General features: G+C 43.3%; 1 protein-coding gene across 5 annotated transcripts in view; it reads right to left on the bottom strand.

Moving 5' to 3' along the window:
* The window catches only part of ATP10B (ATPase phospholipid transporting 10B (putative)), a 274,541-nt gene that overhangs the window by 55,037 nt on the left and 197,665 nt on the right, over positions 1-21,839 (bottom strand). For 4 of the 5 annotated variants that reach the window (XM_054489517.1, XM_054489516.1, XM_054489515.1 and 1 more), the window contains 4 exons: positions 19,793-19,899; positions 16,131-16,262; positions 11,885-12,012; positions 8,328-10,296 (listed from right to left, as the gene is read on the bottom strand). In XM_054489517.1, coding sequence (XP_054345492.1) covers positions 9,835-10,296; positions 11,885-12,012; positions 16,131-16,262; positions 19,793-19,899 — 829 coding nt within the window. In that variant the 3' untranslated portion in view covers positions 8,328-9,834. Of the gene's footprint in view, positions 1-7,841; positions 8,081-8,327; positions 10,297-11,884; positions 12,013-16,130; positions 16,263-19,792; positions 19,900-21,839 lie in introns of those variants that run through there. The other variant, XM_054489519.2, reaches the window with a different exon arrangement.

The following is a 21,839-nucleotide window of genomic DNA, read 5'->3' on the forward strand; positions in this document are numbered from 1 at the left end:
TCAGATGTACCCCACAAGAACGGAGCACACACTCTTCAAGAATGCCAGCCTTCATTCTGGGTGCTCTTCGAGAGTCCACAGTCACACTCCAACTTGTTCGTACCATCATAAGAAGACAACTTCCAGAAAAAAAGTCTACTTATCAGAAGCAAGAGGGCTAATAAAACTGAATCAGACCTGCATTTCCTTCCATTGCCCTGAAAACAATTATGTGAACCATCCATACCATGTGGTGTCATTATTTCCAAAAACCTGAGGAGGGCACACACACATATTATCCATGCTCTCTGCCTTTGACTCCAGTCTTCCTAGTAGGAGCTCACATTTGTGAAACTCTTCCTACCTTCCCAAGCAATGTCATTTATATAACCTCATCAGATTCTCATAGTCCCAAGTTGAGATGAAATGAATCCCGACTTAACTAAAACCCATAGAGACAGGCTGATTTGACCAAAGCCGCCTAGTGAGTTAGTGTAAAGCCAGAATCAGAGCTCAGACTCCTGAACTGCTAGTCTAAGGCTTTTCATTTCTGTGGTCACAGTATGTTCTCTTATTAATGTTTCTCTGCAAACTTCTAAAACCAGATTCCAGGGACCATCCAGTGTTTGTCATCAAGTCACCAACACCACTCAAGGAACTCCAAACCTATTTCTCAACAGAGTAATGACAGCTCGTATTCATGTGGTGTTTCTTACGTTCTAGTACATCCATGGTCTTGTTATATCCTTGCAGTAACATTATTTAGTACCATCATCCTCCCAATTGTCTCTATTTCAGATGAGGAGACTGATGCCCAAGGAAGTTGATTGTCTTGCCCAAGGTCACACGGTAAGTGGGAGGAATTCTTTCAGTTGATTTCGGTTAGTCTGACCCTAGAATTCACGATCTTAACACCTATATCATCAGGCAAGATCCTGCATGTGAAAGAAGTGGCCTTTGAGACTTGCTACCACCCAGGGTCTTTAGTGTCTGCGCATCTCAAACACAATAGATGCGTTTGTATATCTATCTCATCCTTAAGGCTCAGCAGATAGTCCATGAGAGTAATAAAAGGGATTATGGAAAATTTCCTTTTTTCAGAAAACAGATTTCTTCTTTAGGGGGAGGATACATAAATGAGATGCTGTTAAATCTTACCACCACAGGTACCCAAAGTTGAGGAACAAACTTGGAGATGTCAAAGCTAAATCCCCCATTTTCCTGATGCCAAAATTGAATGTCAGAGAGGAGGAAACTGCTTGAGATCACACATTGATTTAGGGTCAGAACTAGGACAGTTTTCATACCACCTGACTCCCATCCTCTTATAACACACTGCTTTGTTCCAAGCTATGCATTATGTATTTCCAAATGCTGACACAGTTAAAATGTTTCAAGCTATTTAGTCCATATTCATTTACCCACTAGTCTATAAGTGCTATGAGGGCAGAGACTGTCTCTGATGTGTCCCTCATGCCTGGTGGGTTGTAAGCCCTCAAAACATTTGTTAACTGACTCCTTTCTAGGATACCACAATAGCTCACCACTGATTAACTCCTGCTGTCTGTTCATTAAAACTACTCTTTCTTTGATATATTTCCATCCAATCTTGTAGCAATGTATTAAAACAAAAGCCTTCTCTGTAAAAGGCCCTGGATCATCCTGCAGGTGCCAGGAACAGATGTCAGCTAACCTTTATCCAGTCACCACAGACTTGTTGCCACAGGGCAAGGCTCTTCATGGCTCCTTTTGCTCCAGCCCACTGGTTTCCCATGTGGTCCATTAACATTTAGAAACTTGGCACTTAGAGCACTTAGAAAGCAGTGTCCTTACCCATTGCTGACCATTGTACAGACTATTTCTCGGAAGAAAAAGAAATATACATTTGTGGGGCCACCAGTTTTTTATGTAAGAGCTTTGTGGCAGGCAACTAGTTGGATTTCTTTCCATTGTAGACCACCTAAAATGCATACAAACCCCCTTTTGAGGAAGGTGATTTTTGAGCTCAAACGATATCCTCAAGGGTCCTATTATCATTAGATTACACTTAGTGAGAATGCATAGCATAACAAAGTCAGGCACTGGGCTAAGTGCTCTCACATCCATTATCTAATCATCCTAAGAGCACTGATATAGTTAGTATCATTCCACTTTAACTATGAAGCAAGTGAGGCTCATTGAAGTTAAGTAACTTGTCCCAGGTCATAAAATTGCAGATAATGTGCTGGGACTTAAATTCGGTACTGCCTGATGCCAAAGTCTAAACCCTTTAACGCTATGCCAACATTTCTCAAACTTTAACATGTACACATGTCAACTGGGGATCTCATTAAAATGCAGATTCTAATTCAGCAGCTCCGAGTGGGGCCTGAGCATTGGCAATTCTGAAAAACTTTCACGTAGTGTTCATGCTGCTGCTCCGAGGACCACAGTTTGAGTAGCAAGGGTCTGTGTTACATGGCAACCCTATTGTTTCCATTCCTTTCTGGCTGGGATGTGTTCCCACAATGAAGGCTGGGAAAAGTAGGCCAAACTCTACTCTGCTATTCTTCTTTCAGTTTTAATAATAACTTGCCCAAGTTCAGATGGGTGACTATCACAGGTTGGGTACAGCAGTTTGTTGCTACAGGAATCCAGAGAAGGAAATAAACAGGAACCCTGGTTCCTGAGCTTGGAAGAAAATCCTTCATGGCATAGTTCCTCTTATGTCTCTATTTCCTCCTCCTCTCCCTGGATTGCACCTTTCATTCCAGCTACTCCGAAGAACTACAATTCTCCATCTTGCTTCTACAGATTGTCTCCTCTCACAACCTGCACTCCTCACCCACTCCTCACTAGGTGTTCTCCTTATTCCTCCAGTTAATCTTTACTCCCATCTCAAAATTCAGCCCAGGTGCCAACCTTTCCAGGAAGCTTCCTTGATGCCCCAGTATGATATAGCTGCACCTCTTCTAAGCTCCTATAACACCTCTGCAACCACACATCCCAGCCCAGAGAACATTGTCCCATAGTCACTGGTGCTCCTTTTGCCCCTTCATTGAGCTGTAAGATCCTGAAAGCAGGAGCAATGTTCTATTAGACTTTATGTCCCTAGTCTCTAGGACAGTATATGCCACAGAGTAGATGCTTACTGAATGTTTGTTGACTGACCCAATAAATGGAAGGCTCTTGTAAAGAAATGTAGACACTGGCAGAGGTGGGAAGAAGCAGGCCGTTCTGTTTGTTGTTGGTGAGTGTCTCAACTGGTACAATGTCTTGGGAAGAATCAACCAGAATAAAAAAATGCACATACTGGCCAATTTAGCAATTACACTCTAAGAATACTGTAGAGAAACTCAAACACATATATAAACAGATGATGGCTCAACCATCCAACAAATTCTAGCAGTCATTAAAAAAAAAGATGAGGCAGCTCTCTATTGAATGTCTACCTGTCTGTCTACACATAGGAAATATTCTTTAAAATTCATTAGGTTATAAAAGCACAGTCCTAAACAGTGGGAATGGTATGCTTCCACTTGTGAAGGATGTGTTTGTGTATATGCCATACTTGTCTGTTTCTGTACACCTTTGGGAAGGACACACAGAAGCTGCTAATCGTGGTTGTGCCTGAGGTGGTGGGAAGAGAGGAGGGAGGGACAGTTACTTTCCACCATCAGCCTTTGGTTCCTTTCAATTACGTAACCCTGTGGGCTATTACTATTATGGAAACATTTTCCTGGTTGCTGGGGAGCTGGAGGCTAACACTATTTAGGGCAGTGATGGTTTTGTCCTGTCTAAGGCTCTGGCCTTAATGACATTTAGTTTGAATCAAGAACTGGGAAAGTCCAATGTTAGTAAATGCTCACTTAAATAGGAACACATGGATTGTTAGGGGAAGCTTTTCCCAAAAGGGGCATAAGCCCAAAGAAAAAAACTCAGTGGTGAAGCAAGAAGGGAGTTTTCCAGATCTTATCAGTTCCCGCCTCTTGTGAACAGTGTCACTGAGGCTGGGTCCCCCCACCCCGATTTGAGACACTGGGGGACAAGGGGAGTACAGATAGGCTTCACTGCTTCCTGCCCTGTGTGATCACATCACTTCCAGAAAGATTCTGTGTACTTGGCTAATTAAATCAGGACTCTTATCTAACCTTACAGTGGGAGTGTGTGTATGTGGGCTGTCCCACCGATTTGGAGCAGACTGGGAGTGCTGCATAAATCTCTTCCAAAGAAAGAAAGGCAGACCAAGATTAGTGAAAGGAGGCAGAGGTCCAATGACACCTCCTTCGCTCCTCTCTGTTGCATTCTCTTCGGAAGGGTGGGATGGCGGGGGGGGATGTCCGCAAAGGAAAGCAGTGTGGAAGTTTGGAGGAGCCTAACTGGCCCCAATACAAATTTTATGATTAGGAAGATATTCTTTGGTCTGATGGCGCTGAAAAACATTCTGCAAGTGGCATTTTTAAACAAAGACTCTCTGCTGAAATCTTGGCTGCTTACAGACAAGGAGAAAAAAACCCGTTTCATTTTCCATCTGCCAGTACTATTAAACATTGGCTTGGGACTCAACTCACCATTTTTATAAGTATATTACCCCCACCTTAAAGCCACAGATTTTATTGCAGGCAATTAGGTGACAATCACTGATGGTTTCTTGGTTTTTTGTAGTAAAAGAGAAAAAAAAACACATCTTCTGTTGTTGCTGTTTTTATTGATTGTTATTTTTGATTTAGAGCAAAGGGCCAAGGAAACCAACAACTGGCTTCTTTAGAAGGTGGTAGAATGCTCCCTGGGGGTTTCAGAGGCAAATTTTGACTGAGTTCACTAAGGGAAGGTAAAGAACTGGTGGTTCCAAGAGATGATCAGAACAGATTGGGTGCCAGATGGGCAGGTGCAGGAAGGCACAGAAAGCAGGTGGAAGGGGACAAGTGCAGAGAGTCTGTCAGGAGTGGGTGGGGGTGGGCACCGAGACAGCCACCTGGGGCTGCCACAGGAGCTCTCTAGGGACGACTTCAAGGATCTGACACCAGCTAGAGGTATTTGATGGGTTAGCACAAGAGTCCTTAAAGGCTGCATACTTCACTCCCTTCAGCAAATGCCTCCCAGGCTGTAGAAAGTGCCAATTTGAGCCAAGTGAAGACTTTCCTGGTGGGGTGATGGCCTGCTTATGGAGGGTCCCCATCTTGGCTGCTCCTTAGAATCATCAGAAATTAAAATATAAGTGCTCAGGACTCACCCTAGACCAAATACACCAGGATCTCAGGGGAGAGAGTTCAACAGTTGTATTTTATGGAAACCCCATTTTCTCTTTATGACATCAGATATGTGAACATTTTTCAAGGCAGACAGCTTCCCTTTAGAAAGCTGTCTTTCCCTTTAGAAAGATCATTTAAAATTTCCATTAGGTATCTGTCTGGAACACACAATTTTAAGAATTAAATCCTCAAAATAAACTCATCATCCAGAACAATTATCTTCATTTCAACAATGGGTAGGTTGAGGCTTCCACTGCAGTAAGCCCACCAAAATCACAGAGTTAGTACATGGGGTAGCTGAGATGAAAACCTGACACAGTAGACTCCACATGTGCCTAATTCATAGCTGGAAGTTAGCCTGCAGCTCAGCAAAACATTATGTTATTTGATCTTTAGAACAGCCTGGTGAGAATTGTAAGTAAAGTATTTTCAGGTGGTGAAAGAGACATAGAAGGAGGTTTAATATGTTGCTTAAGGTTACCCAGCAAGCCAGTAGCAGAACTAAAACCAGAACCTCCATTTCCTAACTCTTAGCCGAGTGCCCTTCCTCAAAAACTACTCAAAAATACAATTGCTCCACTAACCCCAGATTTCTAAGTGACCTGATTACATAAGAGTATACTTAGCGGTTCATAAAAAGAACATATCACCATCTTCCCTTCACCAGGCAACAAGAATTGGAACTTAACTCATGTGTCAATTTCCTTACTGCTCCTGAATGAACTTAGTCAGAACTTGCCTTTGGGACTGCCAGCCAGGGCAGGATGATATCTAGGATCTGGAGATAGCTCTGGGGTTAGTGTGTCCCTCTCACTGACCATCAGCTAAAAGCCCTGCATCCCAGATTTACTGCCTGGTCCAGGGATGCAGTTTTTCTGGGCTGCTGAGACTTGTCAGACTGAACAAGGGGCAGTGAATTGATGTGACCCAACTGAGATCCACAAAGGAAGCTTCCTTTTTCTCCCCCTCATTTTCTGGGGGAGACATACTCAGGCATGTGGGATGCCTGTGGTATCTAGAACTGGAAGGTGCCAATGACACATAGAATCTGTGCCTAATGAGAATTCACTAAGGTCATTTTACAAATATTTAAGAAAAGGACTCGGGGAAGTGCATTACATTTATGGGGGCAAAATTAAGAAGGATGTAGCAATATGCACACCTTGTTGTTATCTCATTTGGGAAAATCAAACAGGAAAAAAAAAAAACACGAAAATCTTCCTGAAGACATCTATGATCATTTCACTTGTGTATTCATGAAGGTCATATGTCTTAACACACTGTTCTTGTCTTATCCTTGCTAATGTTGCATTTCTGTGCATCACAATAACCTGAGAGGGAACTCAACTTTGTTCTCACCCAAAGTTAGATGAGTAATGACCCAGAACACAGGCTCACAGTGTTTCTTCTTTGTCACAGTCAGAAAACACCGTCCTTGGTTATGAATACTAAGTAGCAATATGGAAAATGTTTTTGATATCAAGCTAAAGAAAATCCCAGCATCTACAATTGATATATACCATGATTACAAAAAATGTTAAATATAAGTAGTTATGTGTGTGTGTATTCATGGGGGAAATAAAAGACTGGGAAAAAATTGGCCAAAAGGATCATTTTTATAATCTAATTTTCTAATAAAGGGATGGTAGCCCCTTAGGTCCCATCTGTTAGTATGTACCTCTTGTTCAAGATTGCTGGCGCTCCCTGTGGCCTCTTGTGCAAGTGCAGAGATTCCAGATGACGTGTTTTTATGTTCCCTGGAGAAAGAGTGTGTGCAAAGGAAAGAGGAATAGGACAGTGGGCAGAAGCCCTGGTCTTGCCTTGACTTCTAAGAATGCTGTGTAATCTCTGGGGAGAAACTTGGTTTTCTTTGCTTGCTACCTGGATGTTTGCTGATGGCTGTCCTAGTGGATCAAATGTGAAAGGACCATACGCAGAAAGCCCCAGACCAAAGCCACAAACAGCAATGCCCATAAAGGCTGAAGGGAATTAGTTAAGGGAATGAAATGGGCTGGGTAATCTTGACATAGATATTATTTGCCTCATAACTATTTAAAACTTATTTTTGATCACCAAAAAGTATATTCTTCCATTTTTCTTCAAACACATACACCTTACAGGCTTATCCGTTGTTTTTCTCCCTTACAGAAACATAAGCGTAACAAATATTTCTAATTTCTCCTAACTGTATAATTTTAAAAACATGCATAATGAGTATGCAGTTGCCTCCACCTCAGTGACGGGATACATAGAGAAGGTGGGTGGGGGGCTGTGATGAGCTGAAGATGGCATGCCCAGTCTAAGAGTTAGGGACCTCTCAACCCAAGCCAATTGTTGCCATGAGGAAATGCTGGCTTAGTGTGGAGAATTTTTATAATTCAATTTTTAAAAGAGAAGCAAAAAAATCTATATGCTTACATAAAATCTCTGATTTCTAAACATTGAACATTTCTAATGAACAAGAATTGTCTATGCCAACAAAACACATGTGTGGACTATGTACAAAACCAAGAGCACCATTTTGAAAGCTCTTCAGGGTTTGTACAATTTTTTCTTTTTCACATTCCAGAGCATCCTCCCATCTCTTCCCACAGAACACTTACAGTTCAAAGGGGAAAGTCAGGGACTTACTATGGAGCTGCTGAAGGCCACAGGAGGCTGTGAGCTTTCGCGGTGCCCCATAGACCTTTGCCGGTAGTGGCCCTGGATGGGTACCCGGGCACTCTGGCTCCTCCTCAGAGGCTGAGCACCTTTTTGGCTTCTCATAGTTGCTGGATCCTGGGCCCATCTAGCCGGGAAGGACAGGCATTGGTATTGGGTCCACTCTTCACCATCTGAGTCTAGCTCCTTTGGGGTCTCCAGTCGCTTAGCTGCAAGAAAGGAGTCCTGTTATTGCACTAGTACCTTGGCTGGACCATGTTGGGGAAAGCCTAGACTTTGGGGTGGGGTAAGAGCATGGGAAGGGCCTATGCTACTCTGAAAAATTGGCATCTGGGCTACCAAGACTGGAGAAAGAAGGGTAAAACTAAGTCCCATAGATTCAAACTCTAGTGGACTACCTACTAGTTATGTGACTTTGAGCTTTGACATAACTTGTCACTTTATTTCCTTAGAGTTTTTTTTTTTTTTTTTTTTTAGATTTCTAACTCATAGGGATATTTTGAAGATTTAATGAAACAATGTGTTAAAATAACTAGCATACTCTAAGTACTGGTAATGTGGCTCTTATCATTATTACAAAGAGACCAGAAGCTCCCATGTAAATGGTCCGCTATCACCATGGCAAAGGGGATAGAGCCGCTTATAATATTCTCTCCACCTTTCTCTTTCTCCATCCCTCACACTCAAAAGAATGAATACTGCTCTCTTAAGAATTTCTTTTCTTCAAAAAGTGGGTGAAGGATATGAACAGACACTTCTCAAAAGAAGACATTTATGTGGCCAACAAACATATGAAAAAAAGCTCATCATTACTGGTCATTAGAGAAATGCAAATCAAAACTACAATGAGATAACATCTCACACCAGTGAGAATAGTGATCATTAAAATGTCAGGACACAACAGATGCTGGAGAGGATGTGGAGAAATAGGAATGCTTTTACACTGTTGGTGGGAGTGTAAATTAGTTCAACCATTGTGGAAGACAAAGATTCCTCAAGGATCTAGAACCAGAAATACCATTTGACCAGCAATCCCATTACTGGGTATATACTCGAAGGATTATAAATCATTCTACTATAAAGACACATGCACATGTAAGTTTATTGCAGCACTGTTCACAATAACAAAGACTTGGAACCAACCCCAGTGCCCATCAACGATAGACTGGATTAAGAAAATGTGGCACATATACACCATGGAATACTATGCAGCCATAAAAAAGATGAGTTGATGTCCTTTGCAGGGACATGGATGAACTGGAAACCATCAGCAAACTAACACAAGAACAGAAAACCAAACGCTGCATGTTCTCACTCATAAGTGGGAATTGAACAATGAGAACACATGGACATGGAGGGGAACATCACACACTGGAGCCCATCGGGGGGTTGGGGGCTAGGGGAGGGATAGCATTAGGAGAAATACCTAAGGTAGATAATGGGTTGGTGGGTGCTGCAAACCACCATGACACGTGTATACCTATGTAACAAACCTGCACGTTCTGCACATGTATCCCAGAACTTAAAGTATTGAAAAAAAAAAATTTCTTTTCTTAGAAAGTGTTTGTGTGTTGTGGGTGGGGGGACGAAGTTGGGCAGATGATGGCTGAAGGAATCAGGTCAGTTTTATGAGTCATATTCAGTCCATGCAAGGTAACAGTCCAGGCATTTTATAGCCCTATCTCCTAAATCAAAACTTTGCCTCAGTGACAAGCTAAGAGATCTGTTAGAATAGAAGGCATCTTCTGGATGTGTTAAATCTGACCGTGCACCTAGACACAGACCTGCCCTGACATGTCAGGTAAGGTGGCCTAAGAAATTCCCAAGCCTTGGTTGTGTGACTGGCACACAATTGGGAAATGTCTCCAATCCATTGCTGACAGATAAAAAACTCGTCTCATAAAGTGCTTTGTCTGGCACCAGACAAAGATCAACTGAAGGGGAACCACATATGGGATAACTTCTAACCTTTGTAAACAAATGAAAGTTTATAAGTAATTGGAACAGCCCTGATCTGTGACAAGGAAGACCACAAGGATATAGGAAGCAACTTGTGGAAATGCCACACAGCCTCTAAGAGAGCCAGGAGAATGTCTTTTATCTCCTTGTTTCTTAGGAGAGCAGGGTATTTCCTTTTAGAAAGAGGGATGGAGCCCTTGGGAGCTCTCATACCATTTTCTTGGTGAGAATACTCGCTGCCCATGATGGTGCAACGTCGGAACACCATCTTGTTCTCTGTCAGGGTCCCCGTCTTATCGGAGAAGATGTACTGGATCTGGCCCAAGTCCTCCGTGATGTTGAGGGCTCGACATTGAATGGATAAATCGGTCTCTTCATCATACAGGTCAAGGTCATTGCTCAAGAAGAACACTTGCCCGAGCTTCACCAGCTCAATGGAGACATACAAAGAGATGGGGATCAGCACCTGAAAAGAGATGAGTTTCTACCATTCAGAAACCAGGCAGGTTCCCTCCCTTGGGATCCTCATTAGCAGGTAGCAAAGGCATTTAATGGAAAGTTCAGGTCAGCTCACAGGACAGACTCTCTCTGTGAAATTAACGGTCAATGACCTCATGCATCCCTTGGAATTCTTAGGGGAATCTGAAAAACAGATATGTCTTCTTTGACCAGGGATGTCTGGTCACCAATGGTTGTCTGTGACTGAGCTGGGAGGGAGTGAGGGAGACTTAGCATCTCTGTTTAGAGTCCCTTGACTCCCTTCAGAACTCTGTGCCACCAACGGCTGCTGCCCACTTTTATAGGTATTCAGACCTATTGTTAATTTCTCCCCACTGATTCAATACCTTGTATTTATCAAGTGCTTGCCGTGCATTTGATGCTGTTCTAAGTCCTGGAAATGGGAGTTAACAGAACATAATTCCTGGCTTTGAAGAACTTGCCTTCCAGTGACAAAGAACAGACAAATAAATATATACGAGTGGTGGTAAGTCGCATGAGGAAGAATAAAGAAAAGTAAAGAGGGTAGACTGATGGCTGGGTGGGATGCTTGTAAACCATGACCTTTGAACGGAGATATGAGGAAGCCAGGGTGTGAGTTGTGAGGTTATCTGGGGGAGGAGTGTTCCGAGCAGAGGAGAAAGCCAGGCACAGGCCTGGCAGTGGGGGTGGCGTTTGGGGAGTAACAGGGAGCAGGCCTTGCAGGTGAGTGAGGAGGGCGAGAGGGCTAGGAGGGGAGGTCAGGGAGGGAGTCAGGGTCCAGATCACTTAGGGCTTCATCAGCCACAGTAAGGACTTTGGATTCCACTTTGAGTGGATATGAAACCATAAGAGGATTCTGTACATAGGACGGGTATGATTTAATTTGCATTTAAAAAAGATTACTCTGCAAGATGAATGGAAAATATTCACCAATAAGAGGGCAATGAAACATCCTCCAATGCTACAAGAAATGGTAGATGGAGCTCCACAAAAGGAAAACTACAACTTCCCTCATCTTTTCATTGATTGTATTTTCTTAGAGACACGAAGGTTTTACAATTCATCTCTTCATCAATTACTGTCTCACATTTTGTAGGTGCTCTCTTTTTTCTTCTGTCCTATATTGGGCCAGTTCTGTTCTTTTCCTTCTCAATGTATCAAATGTTAAAACACCAACTCGTGGTTTCTCTCTCTCAATGTTGGGACAGAGAGTTCTCTGTAGCTCACTGTGCTACTTTATCTTCTTTTGTTCCTAGATCATTCAAGTTTTATCTGTTCTGGCAAAGGGACAGGCACATATGGGTCACTGCTGTCATCTTAAATAGAAAAGCTAATAAATATTTCCCTCCAGCTATTATCTGGGGGCAGAGTCCCCTCCACAAGGCAGGGCTGGGTCCTTAAATCACCCAAAATATGAATACTTTCAAAGACGCACAAGAAAGCGATGACCATCTCCTCATCTCAATCCAGTTTGTACTTTCTAGTGGCCAGCGCTGCTTTTTCTTTATTTTACAAAGTTGTAGGAGTTTTGGCCACATATCTTATTGGGCCCCTAGTTAGGGAGGGCTTCCTACCTGGAGCAGGATGATCATTGTGAGGAACATGTAGAAGCCCCCAAGGGCACTGGGAAGGAAGCTGCCATCGGCATCTGGCACATCGAAGGGAGGGTGTTCTTCAAAGGTCCCACTCCAGATGCTGTGACCTGAGAGGAGGCAAAACCAGGAATGAAGCTGAATCTCTACTAAGTCCTAAAGTTGGTCAATTATACCAGCCCTTGACACATTCCTAGAAATGGGTGTGCTTTGGAGGACCCCTCCTTCTTTCATACAATGTAGCTCTGTGTGTGTGTGTGTGTGTGTGTGTGTGTGTGTTTGTGTATGTGTATGTGTTCATGTTGCTCTAAAGTGGTTCTTCGTATACATTTCAATCCCTTGATAGGCATTAAGTTTGTTTTACAAGAGGAGATTGGCATGAGGATTACTTATGTTTTGATTAAGTCTTGTTAAATAGGGACTGGAAAGAGAGAAAGAAATACTTGTTCTTTTTTGTTCTGTGGCCCACACTTTTGTGCATGGGTGGGGAGCCTAGTCTCTCCCTTCTTATCCCATCTAATGCCCATCTACCCACCCATTCTGCCATTAATCCATTTTTCTATCCATTTATCTATCCATTCATCCATCCATCCATCCATCCACCTACCCATCTACTCACCCGTCTGTCCACCCATCCATCAATCCTTCCATCCACCCACCCATATACCCACCCTTCCTTCCTTCCATTTATCCATCCATCCTTCCATTCATCCATTTTTCTATAGATTCATCTATTCATTCATCCATCCACCCATCTACTCACCCATCTATCCATCCATCAATCCCTCCATCCACTCACCCATCCATCCATCCATCCATCCATCCATCCATCCATCCATCCATCCATCCATCCATCCCTCTTTCTATCCATTCACCCATCCATCCACCCATCTACTCACCCATCTATCCATCCATCCATCCATCCACCCATCCATCTATCTGTCCATCCATTCATCCTTCTATTCATCAATTTTTCTATCCATTCATCTATCTATTCATCCATCTACCCACCCATCTACCCATCCATCCATCCATATACTCCATATACTCACCCATTTATCCATCCATCCATCCACCCTCCCACCCACCCACCTACTTACCCATCCATCCATTTATCCATCCATCCATTCATCCATCCATCCATCTCTGTTTACCCATTCATCCCTCCCTCTGTCTGACATTGATTAATTCAAGAAGTTAGTACTAATTCTTGTCATTGTGGAGTTTGCTTCCAAATTAGGGAGCCAGGCATAAAAGGACAAATCACATACAGTATGAGAGGTGCAATAGCAGAGCCTAGAATGCTGTGACAGCCCATAGCAACAGCACCAGGTACAGACTGAACTCTGTTTCCTTATCTGCAAAGGAGATAACAACACGCATTATCTGAGGATTATGTAAGGTGAAGGGCATCAAGCACCTGTTATAGAGCTCACTAAATCTCAGTGTTCTTGTCTGTTAAATAGTAATAATACCTTCCCTATAGAGTTATTGTGAAAATAGAATGATCTAATGTTTAAAATGCTCTCAGCTCCAAGAAGTACAGAGAATAAAAGGCATAGAGGATGTTGCAATGCCCAAAGATGCTTCCTTGCCCAGGAGTTTGGGCCAAATGCCATCATACCTAACAGAAGAAAGGAAACTTACAGACATGAAGCTATTTATGTGAAGGTACTATTATAAAGCAGATGACTAAGGACAAAACACATGGCACAGACTAAGGGCCACTGGCCTTTAAGGGAATAAGACGAGTACGGGAAAAGCCCGAGAAGGCTGAATGGACGAGGAGGACTTGAGGGGGTCCTGGAGCCCCAGCAGGTGTTGGATGGTCAGGAAGGCCAAGACAGAGTATTCTGGTGAGGAAAGAAGAAACACCACCTTTACAAAATCAAAGTAAACATGTGGTCAAGAACAGTGGAATGGTGCTCATTTGAGAGCTTTCATCTTCTGTAGGGCTATGTTTTAATTAGGCATCAACAGAGTCCTGTGTATGAGTTTTTAACTCAGAATAGAATTCTGACCCTCCTCATGAACTTTCTTCATTTCTTTATTGTTTTGGGGAATCTGCCAAGCAGATTCTGTTTTGCCTGTGCCTTATCTTGTCCTGTGGCCTTTTAATCCTTAACTTTCTTTTTCTGGAGACACAGTGAGATGATCTCAAATGTCTTTTTCACGCTGATATGTCCTCAAGCAGAAGCAACAGTTCCTGCAGCATCTTGGGGACACAGGTGGCCAAATGGGCTGGGGAAAGGGTGGGATCGGGGACAATGGCTTTCTTGTTTCCCTGCTTTCCCTCCCCCAGGTGCTCTCCTTACAGCTGTGAGCCAGCCTCAAGAGGAGTGCTATTAGACACACCTGGGAACTCCAGGCTACCCACAAGACTCAATCCTATCGTCATCACTGTAGTGGCACACAAAGTCTCTCTGAGCCCCTATGAAGCTCTCAGCCTTTCAGACACCATCTTTCTAACAACAGCAATGGCTACGATTTCTGACTAATGCAAGTAAACAGCAAACACCACTGCTGCTCATTGGTTTCGGGTCTGCATTTTTCTGGACTGAGGACATGAGTTTTTCTCTTGATTGTCCCTGGTTCTTTTTGGGATCTCCTTTAGCATCCTGAGAATCATTTTTAGAATAAGGCCATAGACAGTGGGGAGTCTTGGCCCTTCTATCTACACTCTGAGGATCAACTTAAAGGGCTCCAGATCACTCCTGTCTCCACCTCTCATGGTGCTTCTCACTCAGCTCGGGCCACAGGCTGGCTCTGCTTTGGTCTCCATTCTTGGCCTTACTCTTGCCACATCCAACAGCCAACTGCTCCTCTGCACAAAATCATTTTCCTTCCTGCCTTTTTGCTTTGTGATTTTCCTGGGGCTAAGAGTGGCCTCTCTCTTTCTTCTCACAGCTGCCTGCCACGTCCAGCCCCTACACTTGGCTCTGCCATCCTCCTCCTCTGGCAAATGTTTACTCCACTTGAGAATCAGCTCTAGCAGCTACCTCTTCAAGAAGACTTTCCTCATTGCTGTTCCCATAATACCTGTGGTAGGGTGAATAGTACCCCCTCTCTCCCCAGGATATATCCTAATCCTTAGGGTCCTGTGAATACGCTATCTTATATGGCAAAAGGGCTTTGCAGATAGGATTAGGTCATAGATCTTGAGATGGGAAGAGTATCTGGATTATGAAGGTGGGCCCAATGATATAATCACAAGTATCTTGTAAAAGGCAGGGAGAGCTACTGCTGCAGATGAGGAGAGGGAAATGTAGGCAGAGATTGGGGTGGTGCACTCTGAAGACTGAGGAAGGAACCACAGACTAAGGACTATAGGCAGCCACTAGAAACTGAAAAAGACAAGGAATAGATCTTTCCCTCAGAGCCTCCAGGAGGAACCAGAACTGCCGATGCCCTGACTTTAACCCAGTGGTCCACAACCTTTTTGGTATCGGTGGCTGGTTTTGTGGAAAACAATTTTTCCACAGTCAGTGGGGAGGGGGAGATGGTTTTAGGGATTTCAGGATGATTCAAGTGCATTATATTTACAGTGCACTTTATTTCTATTATTGCATTGTAATATATAGTGAAATAATTATACAACCTACCATAGTGGAATCAGTGGGAGCCCTGAGCTTATTTTTTTGCAACTATATGGTCCCATCTAGGGGTAATGGGAGACAGCGACAGATCATCAAGCATTAGATTCTCATAAGAAGCACACAACCTAGATCCCTTGTATGTGCAGTTCCCAATAGGTTTTGCACTGTGAGAATCTGATGCCACCACTGATCTGACAGGAGGTACTGGTCCTTGGCCCAGGGGTTTGGGACTCCTGCCTTAACCTACTGAAATTGATTTTGAACTTCTGATCTCCAGAGCTGTAACAGAATAAATTTGTGTTGTTCTAAATAACTGTATGTTTATGTTTTACAGCAGCAATGGGAACCAAATACAGTCTTATTCATCTTGTTTTCCTTCCATGCTACGAGAGTGCCTGTGTTCAGTAAACACTTCTTGACCAAATAAATATCAGATGATATTCTGAATAGTTACAGAGCACATACTACTTTTAGGAGATTTTCTCTTGCATTTTCATTTCATTGGCATCCTGTTAAAGTAGGCAGGGTAGGCTTTACATTTTATTAGCCCTACTTTATAAATGAGGAAGCTGAAGAAACTTGCCCAAATAAATCGATTACTGTGTCCTTGTTCTTTCTAGAACATCCCATACCTACAGCTCCAATAAGGCACATGAGGATGAGGATCCCAATGCAGAAGAAGATGTCTATGTTCATGCGCCGCTCAATCTTGCTGCGTTTGTACCGGGGCCCACTGTTGTTCAGCATGGCTTTTGTCTCATGGCCTTTGAGAGAAAATGAGGAAATCAGTCCCTTAGTTCCTGTTTGCCTATGTCTTACACCATTCCCTCAGCTCTTCTCACAGAAGCTTAAGATAAAAGAGAGGCTTCACTCTTTAACCTGAACTTGCCCTGCCTCAGAAGGTTGCTGAGAACAGCTGTAGGGGCCTCACATAATTTACCAGCAGGTACTCAGTGAGCATCCCCTTCATGCATGCCAGACACTGTGGTGGGCACTGAGAGAGCTCCCATGCACAGGCTATGCCCTGCACAACTCTAGAGCATAGCCCTCATTCTGTAGTTGCCAAAGATTTATAAGTTTATTGTGGACAGAGTTCTGGCAAATGATAGTAAGCTGTCTTAAAGAAGGGCTGTCTTTTCCTAATTTGCACAAAGGTTCTGTTCCACTTGTTATGGGCTAGCAGTGGGATACAACGGCAAGACATAGGGTTCACATTCTAGTGAAGATATACAAGAAGACAGAAGGGATAATTATCATTATTAATAAGTCCTGTGAAATAAATAATACACAGTAAACAAAAGGCCAAGGTGGAAAAGAGGTGGTGTTGGAGAGCCTGCTCAGGGAAAGCTGCTCCAAGGAGATGACATTGAAGGGAGGCCTGAAGGGAAAGCAGAGTTGGCAGCAGAGTTTTAGGCTGGGGAACTGTATATGCAAAAGCCCTGTGGTAGGACAGTGCCTGGGACCAGTAGTTTCCCTACTTGTTTCTTTGGTCATGCCTAAGTTGTTGGTGTTGCCTGAGCAAGAGTAGTAGGGACCAAAGGTCCCCACCCCAGCACTAACCCTGGGCAGCTCCACACCTATGTTGAAGTTTTGCATACAATTTTGGTTAAAGAAAGGATGACAAAGTTTGAAAACTACCAATCTCACCTAGTCACCTTCTTCCCCAGTAGGGGAAGCTGAGGGCTAGAGGGTAAAAAGGATCTGCCCAAAGTGAAAGAATAAGTCAATGTCAGAATCACGTTGTGAACCCAAGATTCAGATTGCCAGTGTAGTTCTCCTTTCACCAACCCCTGGGACCCAAGGTCACACACTAAGAGCTAAAAGTCAAACTGAGACTTTGTCTTTAGACAGAGTCTCTCCTTTGGGGCTGCTGAATGTTAACTACAGTGCCATACTCCTCAGCAGTCAAATGAAAAACACATCAGTCACGTATTTTCTGTGCGAAATTAAAGAAAACCAATATATCAGCTCCAGAAGCAAACGGCTTTAATGCTGTTTAGCTGGTTGCCTTGTGGTTTTAAAGTAGCAACAAAACAGTAGGAGCGAAAAAACTCTAGGCTTTTAAAATTAGACTCAAGTTGCTGCAGTTGTGAGCAGGGGTTCCAGCAGCACTCCTGGGCCTGTAGCCTTTCTGCCTGCCTCTCAGCCTCACTCCATTCAGGGATCCTGGGACTATCCCCTTCACCCACCCGATCCTTGCCTTCTGAGACCCCTCTGTTCTTTTGGAAAGAGTTGGGTTCAAGGGGAGGAAGTATGGGACAGTGGATAAGAGTGTGGGCTCTAGAGTCAGAGCTCAGCTCTGTGGATACTTGACCTTGGGTTGCAAAGAGTTCAACTCAGGAGGCATGTGACCTTGGGTGAGTGAACCTCTTTGTACTTCAGTTCCTCATCTGAAAAATGGGAGATGATTGTGGTGTATGAAGTGGGAAAATAAATCAATACACACAAAGTACTAAATTAGTTTCTGGTAAGTTGGGACTCAATGTTTGCTGTGAGGAGCACACACTTCTACATTGGACCTCTTTCTTCTGTAAATCTCACCTTGGCCTTTTTGGGCCTTTGACTCTGAGGCCCTGTTTTACCCATTGATAATGTCAAGGGTGAAATGAGAATTCTGGACCATTGCTCTCAACCAGGAGTGATTTTACTCCCCAGAGGACATTTGGCAACGTCTTGAGAAATTTGGGGTTATCTCACTTGGTGGGGGGTGCTAATGCATCTTGTGGGTAGAGGCCAGAGATGCTGCTAGATACCCTACAGGACAGCTCCCATCACAAAGAATAATATGGACCAAAATGTCAATGGTGCTAAAGGTGAGAACCCCAGCTCTAGATAATAATGCTGAAAACAACTGATATCTTTTCTTTCTCATATTTTTGAGGGCCTGACGTATTCCAACTGTCATATTAGGCCCTTTTCACAGATAATCTCATTTGAATCTTATAAAGCTACAAGGTAGAAATTATTAGTCCCTCTTGCCTTGAAAGTTCAATCATCTTGTTCAGGAACATGCAGAATATGAATGGATTTTACCCGTAGGCAGCCCGACCAGCTGGAGCCATGGTTAACACTCCATATCTGCCACCTTATATACCACTCCCATCACCTACTCAAGGTTTCTTCTTTATTTCTGTTCAGGCAGAGAAGCAAAGCTCTAAATCTATGTGATTATGATTACTATTTTCTTTTTTGGTAGAGTGGAGATTGCTGGAGAGTTCATTTTTAATAGGTTTACCAGATGGTGTTGAACTCCATTGCTAAAGATCTTTGAAATAAGTCATCTGAACTGACAAATAAAATCCCCCTCTCCAAAATTAGGGAAAGCTAGCTAAATTGTGACATTATGTTTAAAAAGACCTGTTTTTCTTTGACAATCCCAAAGAGTAAATCTTATGGTAGATGGATATTTAAATGCTCTTCTATGTCCATCAGAATTGGGGTTCTATGGAGACCAAACCAAACAAAAAAGCAATAAGTAAACTATTCCAAAGTGTCCCAGTGAGTGGAAGACTCAGAAGAAAACACATTCTGGAGTTTTCCAGCGAAGGTAGATGCTCCGGAGAGACCATGTTTCCTCTGTTGTGGCCGAAGTCTTCGGGTGTTCATGTAACAACAGGTGCATTGCGTACCTATCAGCACTGGTGTTAAGTACTAGAGATACAGCAGCCCCAAGATTGCCCTCCAAGACTTTAGATTTCATTGTGAGAAGTGCTACTATTATCTTTTTTCATTGGAAAGCAGGATCAAAGTAGGAAGGAGAGATAGGCCACCATATCTGGAGCCATAAAATAAACAAAGGTAATAGTAAAAACATAACTGCAAAAACAACTAAAACCCACTAAACCCTCTCTTTGCTATAGGCAGTGCTGGATGCTTTTCATGTGCTGAGTAATTTGATCCTTATAAACACTCTATGAGGCAGATACAAATATTCTCCCCACTGTACAAATGAGGAAATTGAGGCTCCAAAGGGGAAGTTGTTAAGTTTGGTGAGGTTATTCCACAGGCTTAAGAAGTTACACTTCATTCTGGCTTTAGTTAGTAGCACAAAACCGCTGGGATGATTGAGTGTGAATCCCTTTCCCTGTCTTGTGCAGATGGGTGATATTAACTCGGAATCTCATTATGTCTCCTGTAGAGTGAGTGAAGTGCTATGATTCCCAGCCTCCGTTTGCTTAGCTGAGAAATGGGAAGTTACTGTGAACAGTTGTTGGTTCCCATTGACTGAAGATGGATTTGGAGGGGGAAGGATAAAGGAAAATTCAGACAAAAGAAACTACCCAGAGACAATGACCTGCATAGATGACAATGCCAACAGCCATCTCGGTGTTTCTGATGGTGCAGCCTCGAAGCAGAAGACTCTCACAGCCAAAGCCAGTCCTGGTCTGGTCAGGATGCTCCCTGGGGATGATGAATAAAAGACAGGGGGTGATTTGGTGGCCTCTCCATGCTGTCACTGGGTAGTGTCACAGAACTAGAAGTGGTGAGTGAACATGATCCCTCTCCTCCCTGTTTTTTCAGAAGAGTGAGCGTAGCTCAGAATCTAATCTCCTTCATGTTCAAGGGCAGATCTCTTTATTGCTCCTAGGAGGCCTGAGTGGGAGCTAGACCATTAGAAGGGAATTGTCCACCCTGAGAAAACTGTCCCATTTACCAACATAAAAGGCAGAACTCTGGTGAAAAAGCCTTGGCTTCAATTCTCATATTCAAAATGTTTTTATGCAGGTTGCAGCAAAGAAGTCAGCCAAAACCCACCAAAACCAAGATGGTGATGAGAGTGACCTCTGGTTGTCCTCACTGCTACACTCCCACCAGAGCCATGACAGTTTACAGGTGCCATGGCAATGTCAGGAAGTTACCCTATATGGTCTAAAAAGGGGAGAAACCCTCAGCTGTGGGAATTATCCATGCCTGTCCCAGGAAACTCATGAATAATCCACCCTTTGTTTAGCATATAATCAAGAAACACCCATAAAAATGGGCAACCAGTAGGGCCGGGTGCAGTGGCTCAAGTCTGTAATCTCAGCACTTTGGGAGGCTGAGGCAGGTTGATCATAAGGTCAGGAGTTCAAGACCAGCCTGGCCAACATGGTGAAACTCCGTCTCTACTAAAAATACAAAAAATTAGTCAGGCATGGTGGCAGGTGCCTGTAATCCCAGCTACTTGGAAGGCCGAGGCAGGAGAATCGCTTGAACCCAGGAGGCGGAGGTTGCCGTGAGCCGAGATTGCGCCTTTGCACTCCAGCATGGGCTACGGGGCAAGACTCCATCTTAAAAAAAAAAAAAAAAGGGCAAGGGGCTGGTCTGCTATGGAGTAACCCTTCTTTTATCCCTTTCTTAATAAACTTCCTGTCACTCTAAAAAACAAACAAACAAACAAACAAACAAAATTGTTTTAGGGGCAAAGTGCAAGGGAACTGGCTTCTGGCCTTACAAGGACTGGCAGTGTTCACATGCTCATTGTCATTCAGCTTCTGGGGACCTGAACTGCAGAAGATAAACTTCCAAGGGGAGCCTCCAGGTAGTCTTGCTTTTCTTACAGGAGACAGGGGACAGGTAAGAATGGTCAAGTAAGGAATGGCAGGTCGTGGGTTCCTCTCGTTCTGAGCCACATCACTCACTCGGCCTCTTTCCTGCACCAGCTTTCACTTGCTCAATAGCTCATAAAATAAACAGACCTCACGGGAGTGGCTCTTTGCCCAAATTATTGGGAGGCAGATCCTAAAAGTAGAGATAGTTTCTTCTTTCTTCTAGTCCAGGGAGCATTGCAGTTTTTCACCTCACACTAGAAACTTCTGAGTCCAATCAACTCTAGTTATGACCTGGGGTCTGGCCTTTACTCTATCCTGATGGTGTTCCTTTGAGATTTTCAGCAAGCTTAAATATAACTTTCCAAACCTATTGGGGAGAACAGAAAAATAATAATCCGAACTCTTAGAGCTCTTTTTTGAACTTGTAGCTCTTCAATACTGCTTATCGCTAAGTCCAGTTATAAGCCTTTTTCACTCAAGCCTCATGACAACCTTATAAGACAGGGCTTATTATCATACCCACTTAATAGATAGGGAAACTGAGGCAAGTTCATAAAGCCAGGAAGTGGCAGAATGGGAATTCAAAACTAGTCTGGCCCCAGAGTGCTATACTGCCACTCAATATGCCTTTTAATGCTAATGATTCCTCACTGTGTTTATAAACTACATTTACTTACAGAATTTTGTTTGACTCTTTGTGGTCTGGGAAGTTAGCAGGATGATTATTTTTATTTATGAAAAAGTAGAAGCTCAGAGTGGCTGAAATTTTTCCAAGGCTATACAACTAGTACATGGGACATCCTAAGACCA

Source organism: Pongo pygmaeus, chromosome 4 (assembly GCF_028885625.2).
Source record: "Pongo pygmaeus isolate AG05252 chromosome 4, NHGRI_mPonPyg2-v2.0_pri, whole genome shotgun sequence".
Taxonomy (NCBI): domain Eukaryota; kingdom Metazoa; phylum Chordata; class Mammalia; order Primates; family Hominidae; genus Pongo; species Pongo pygmaeus.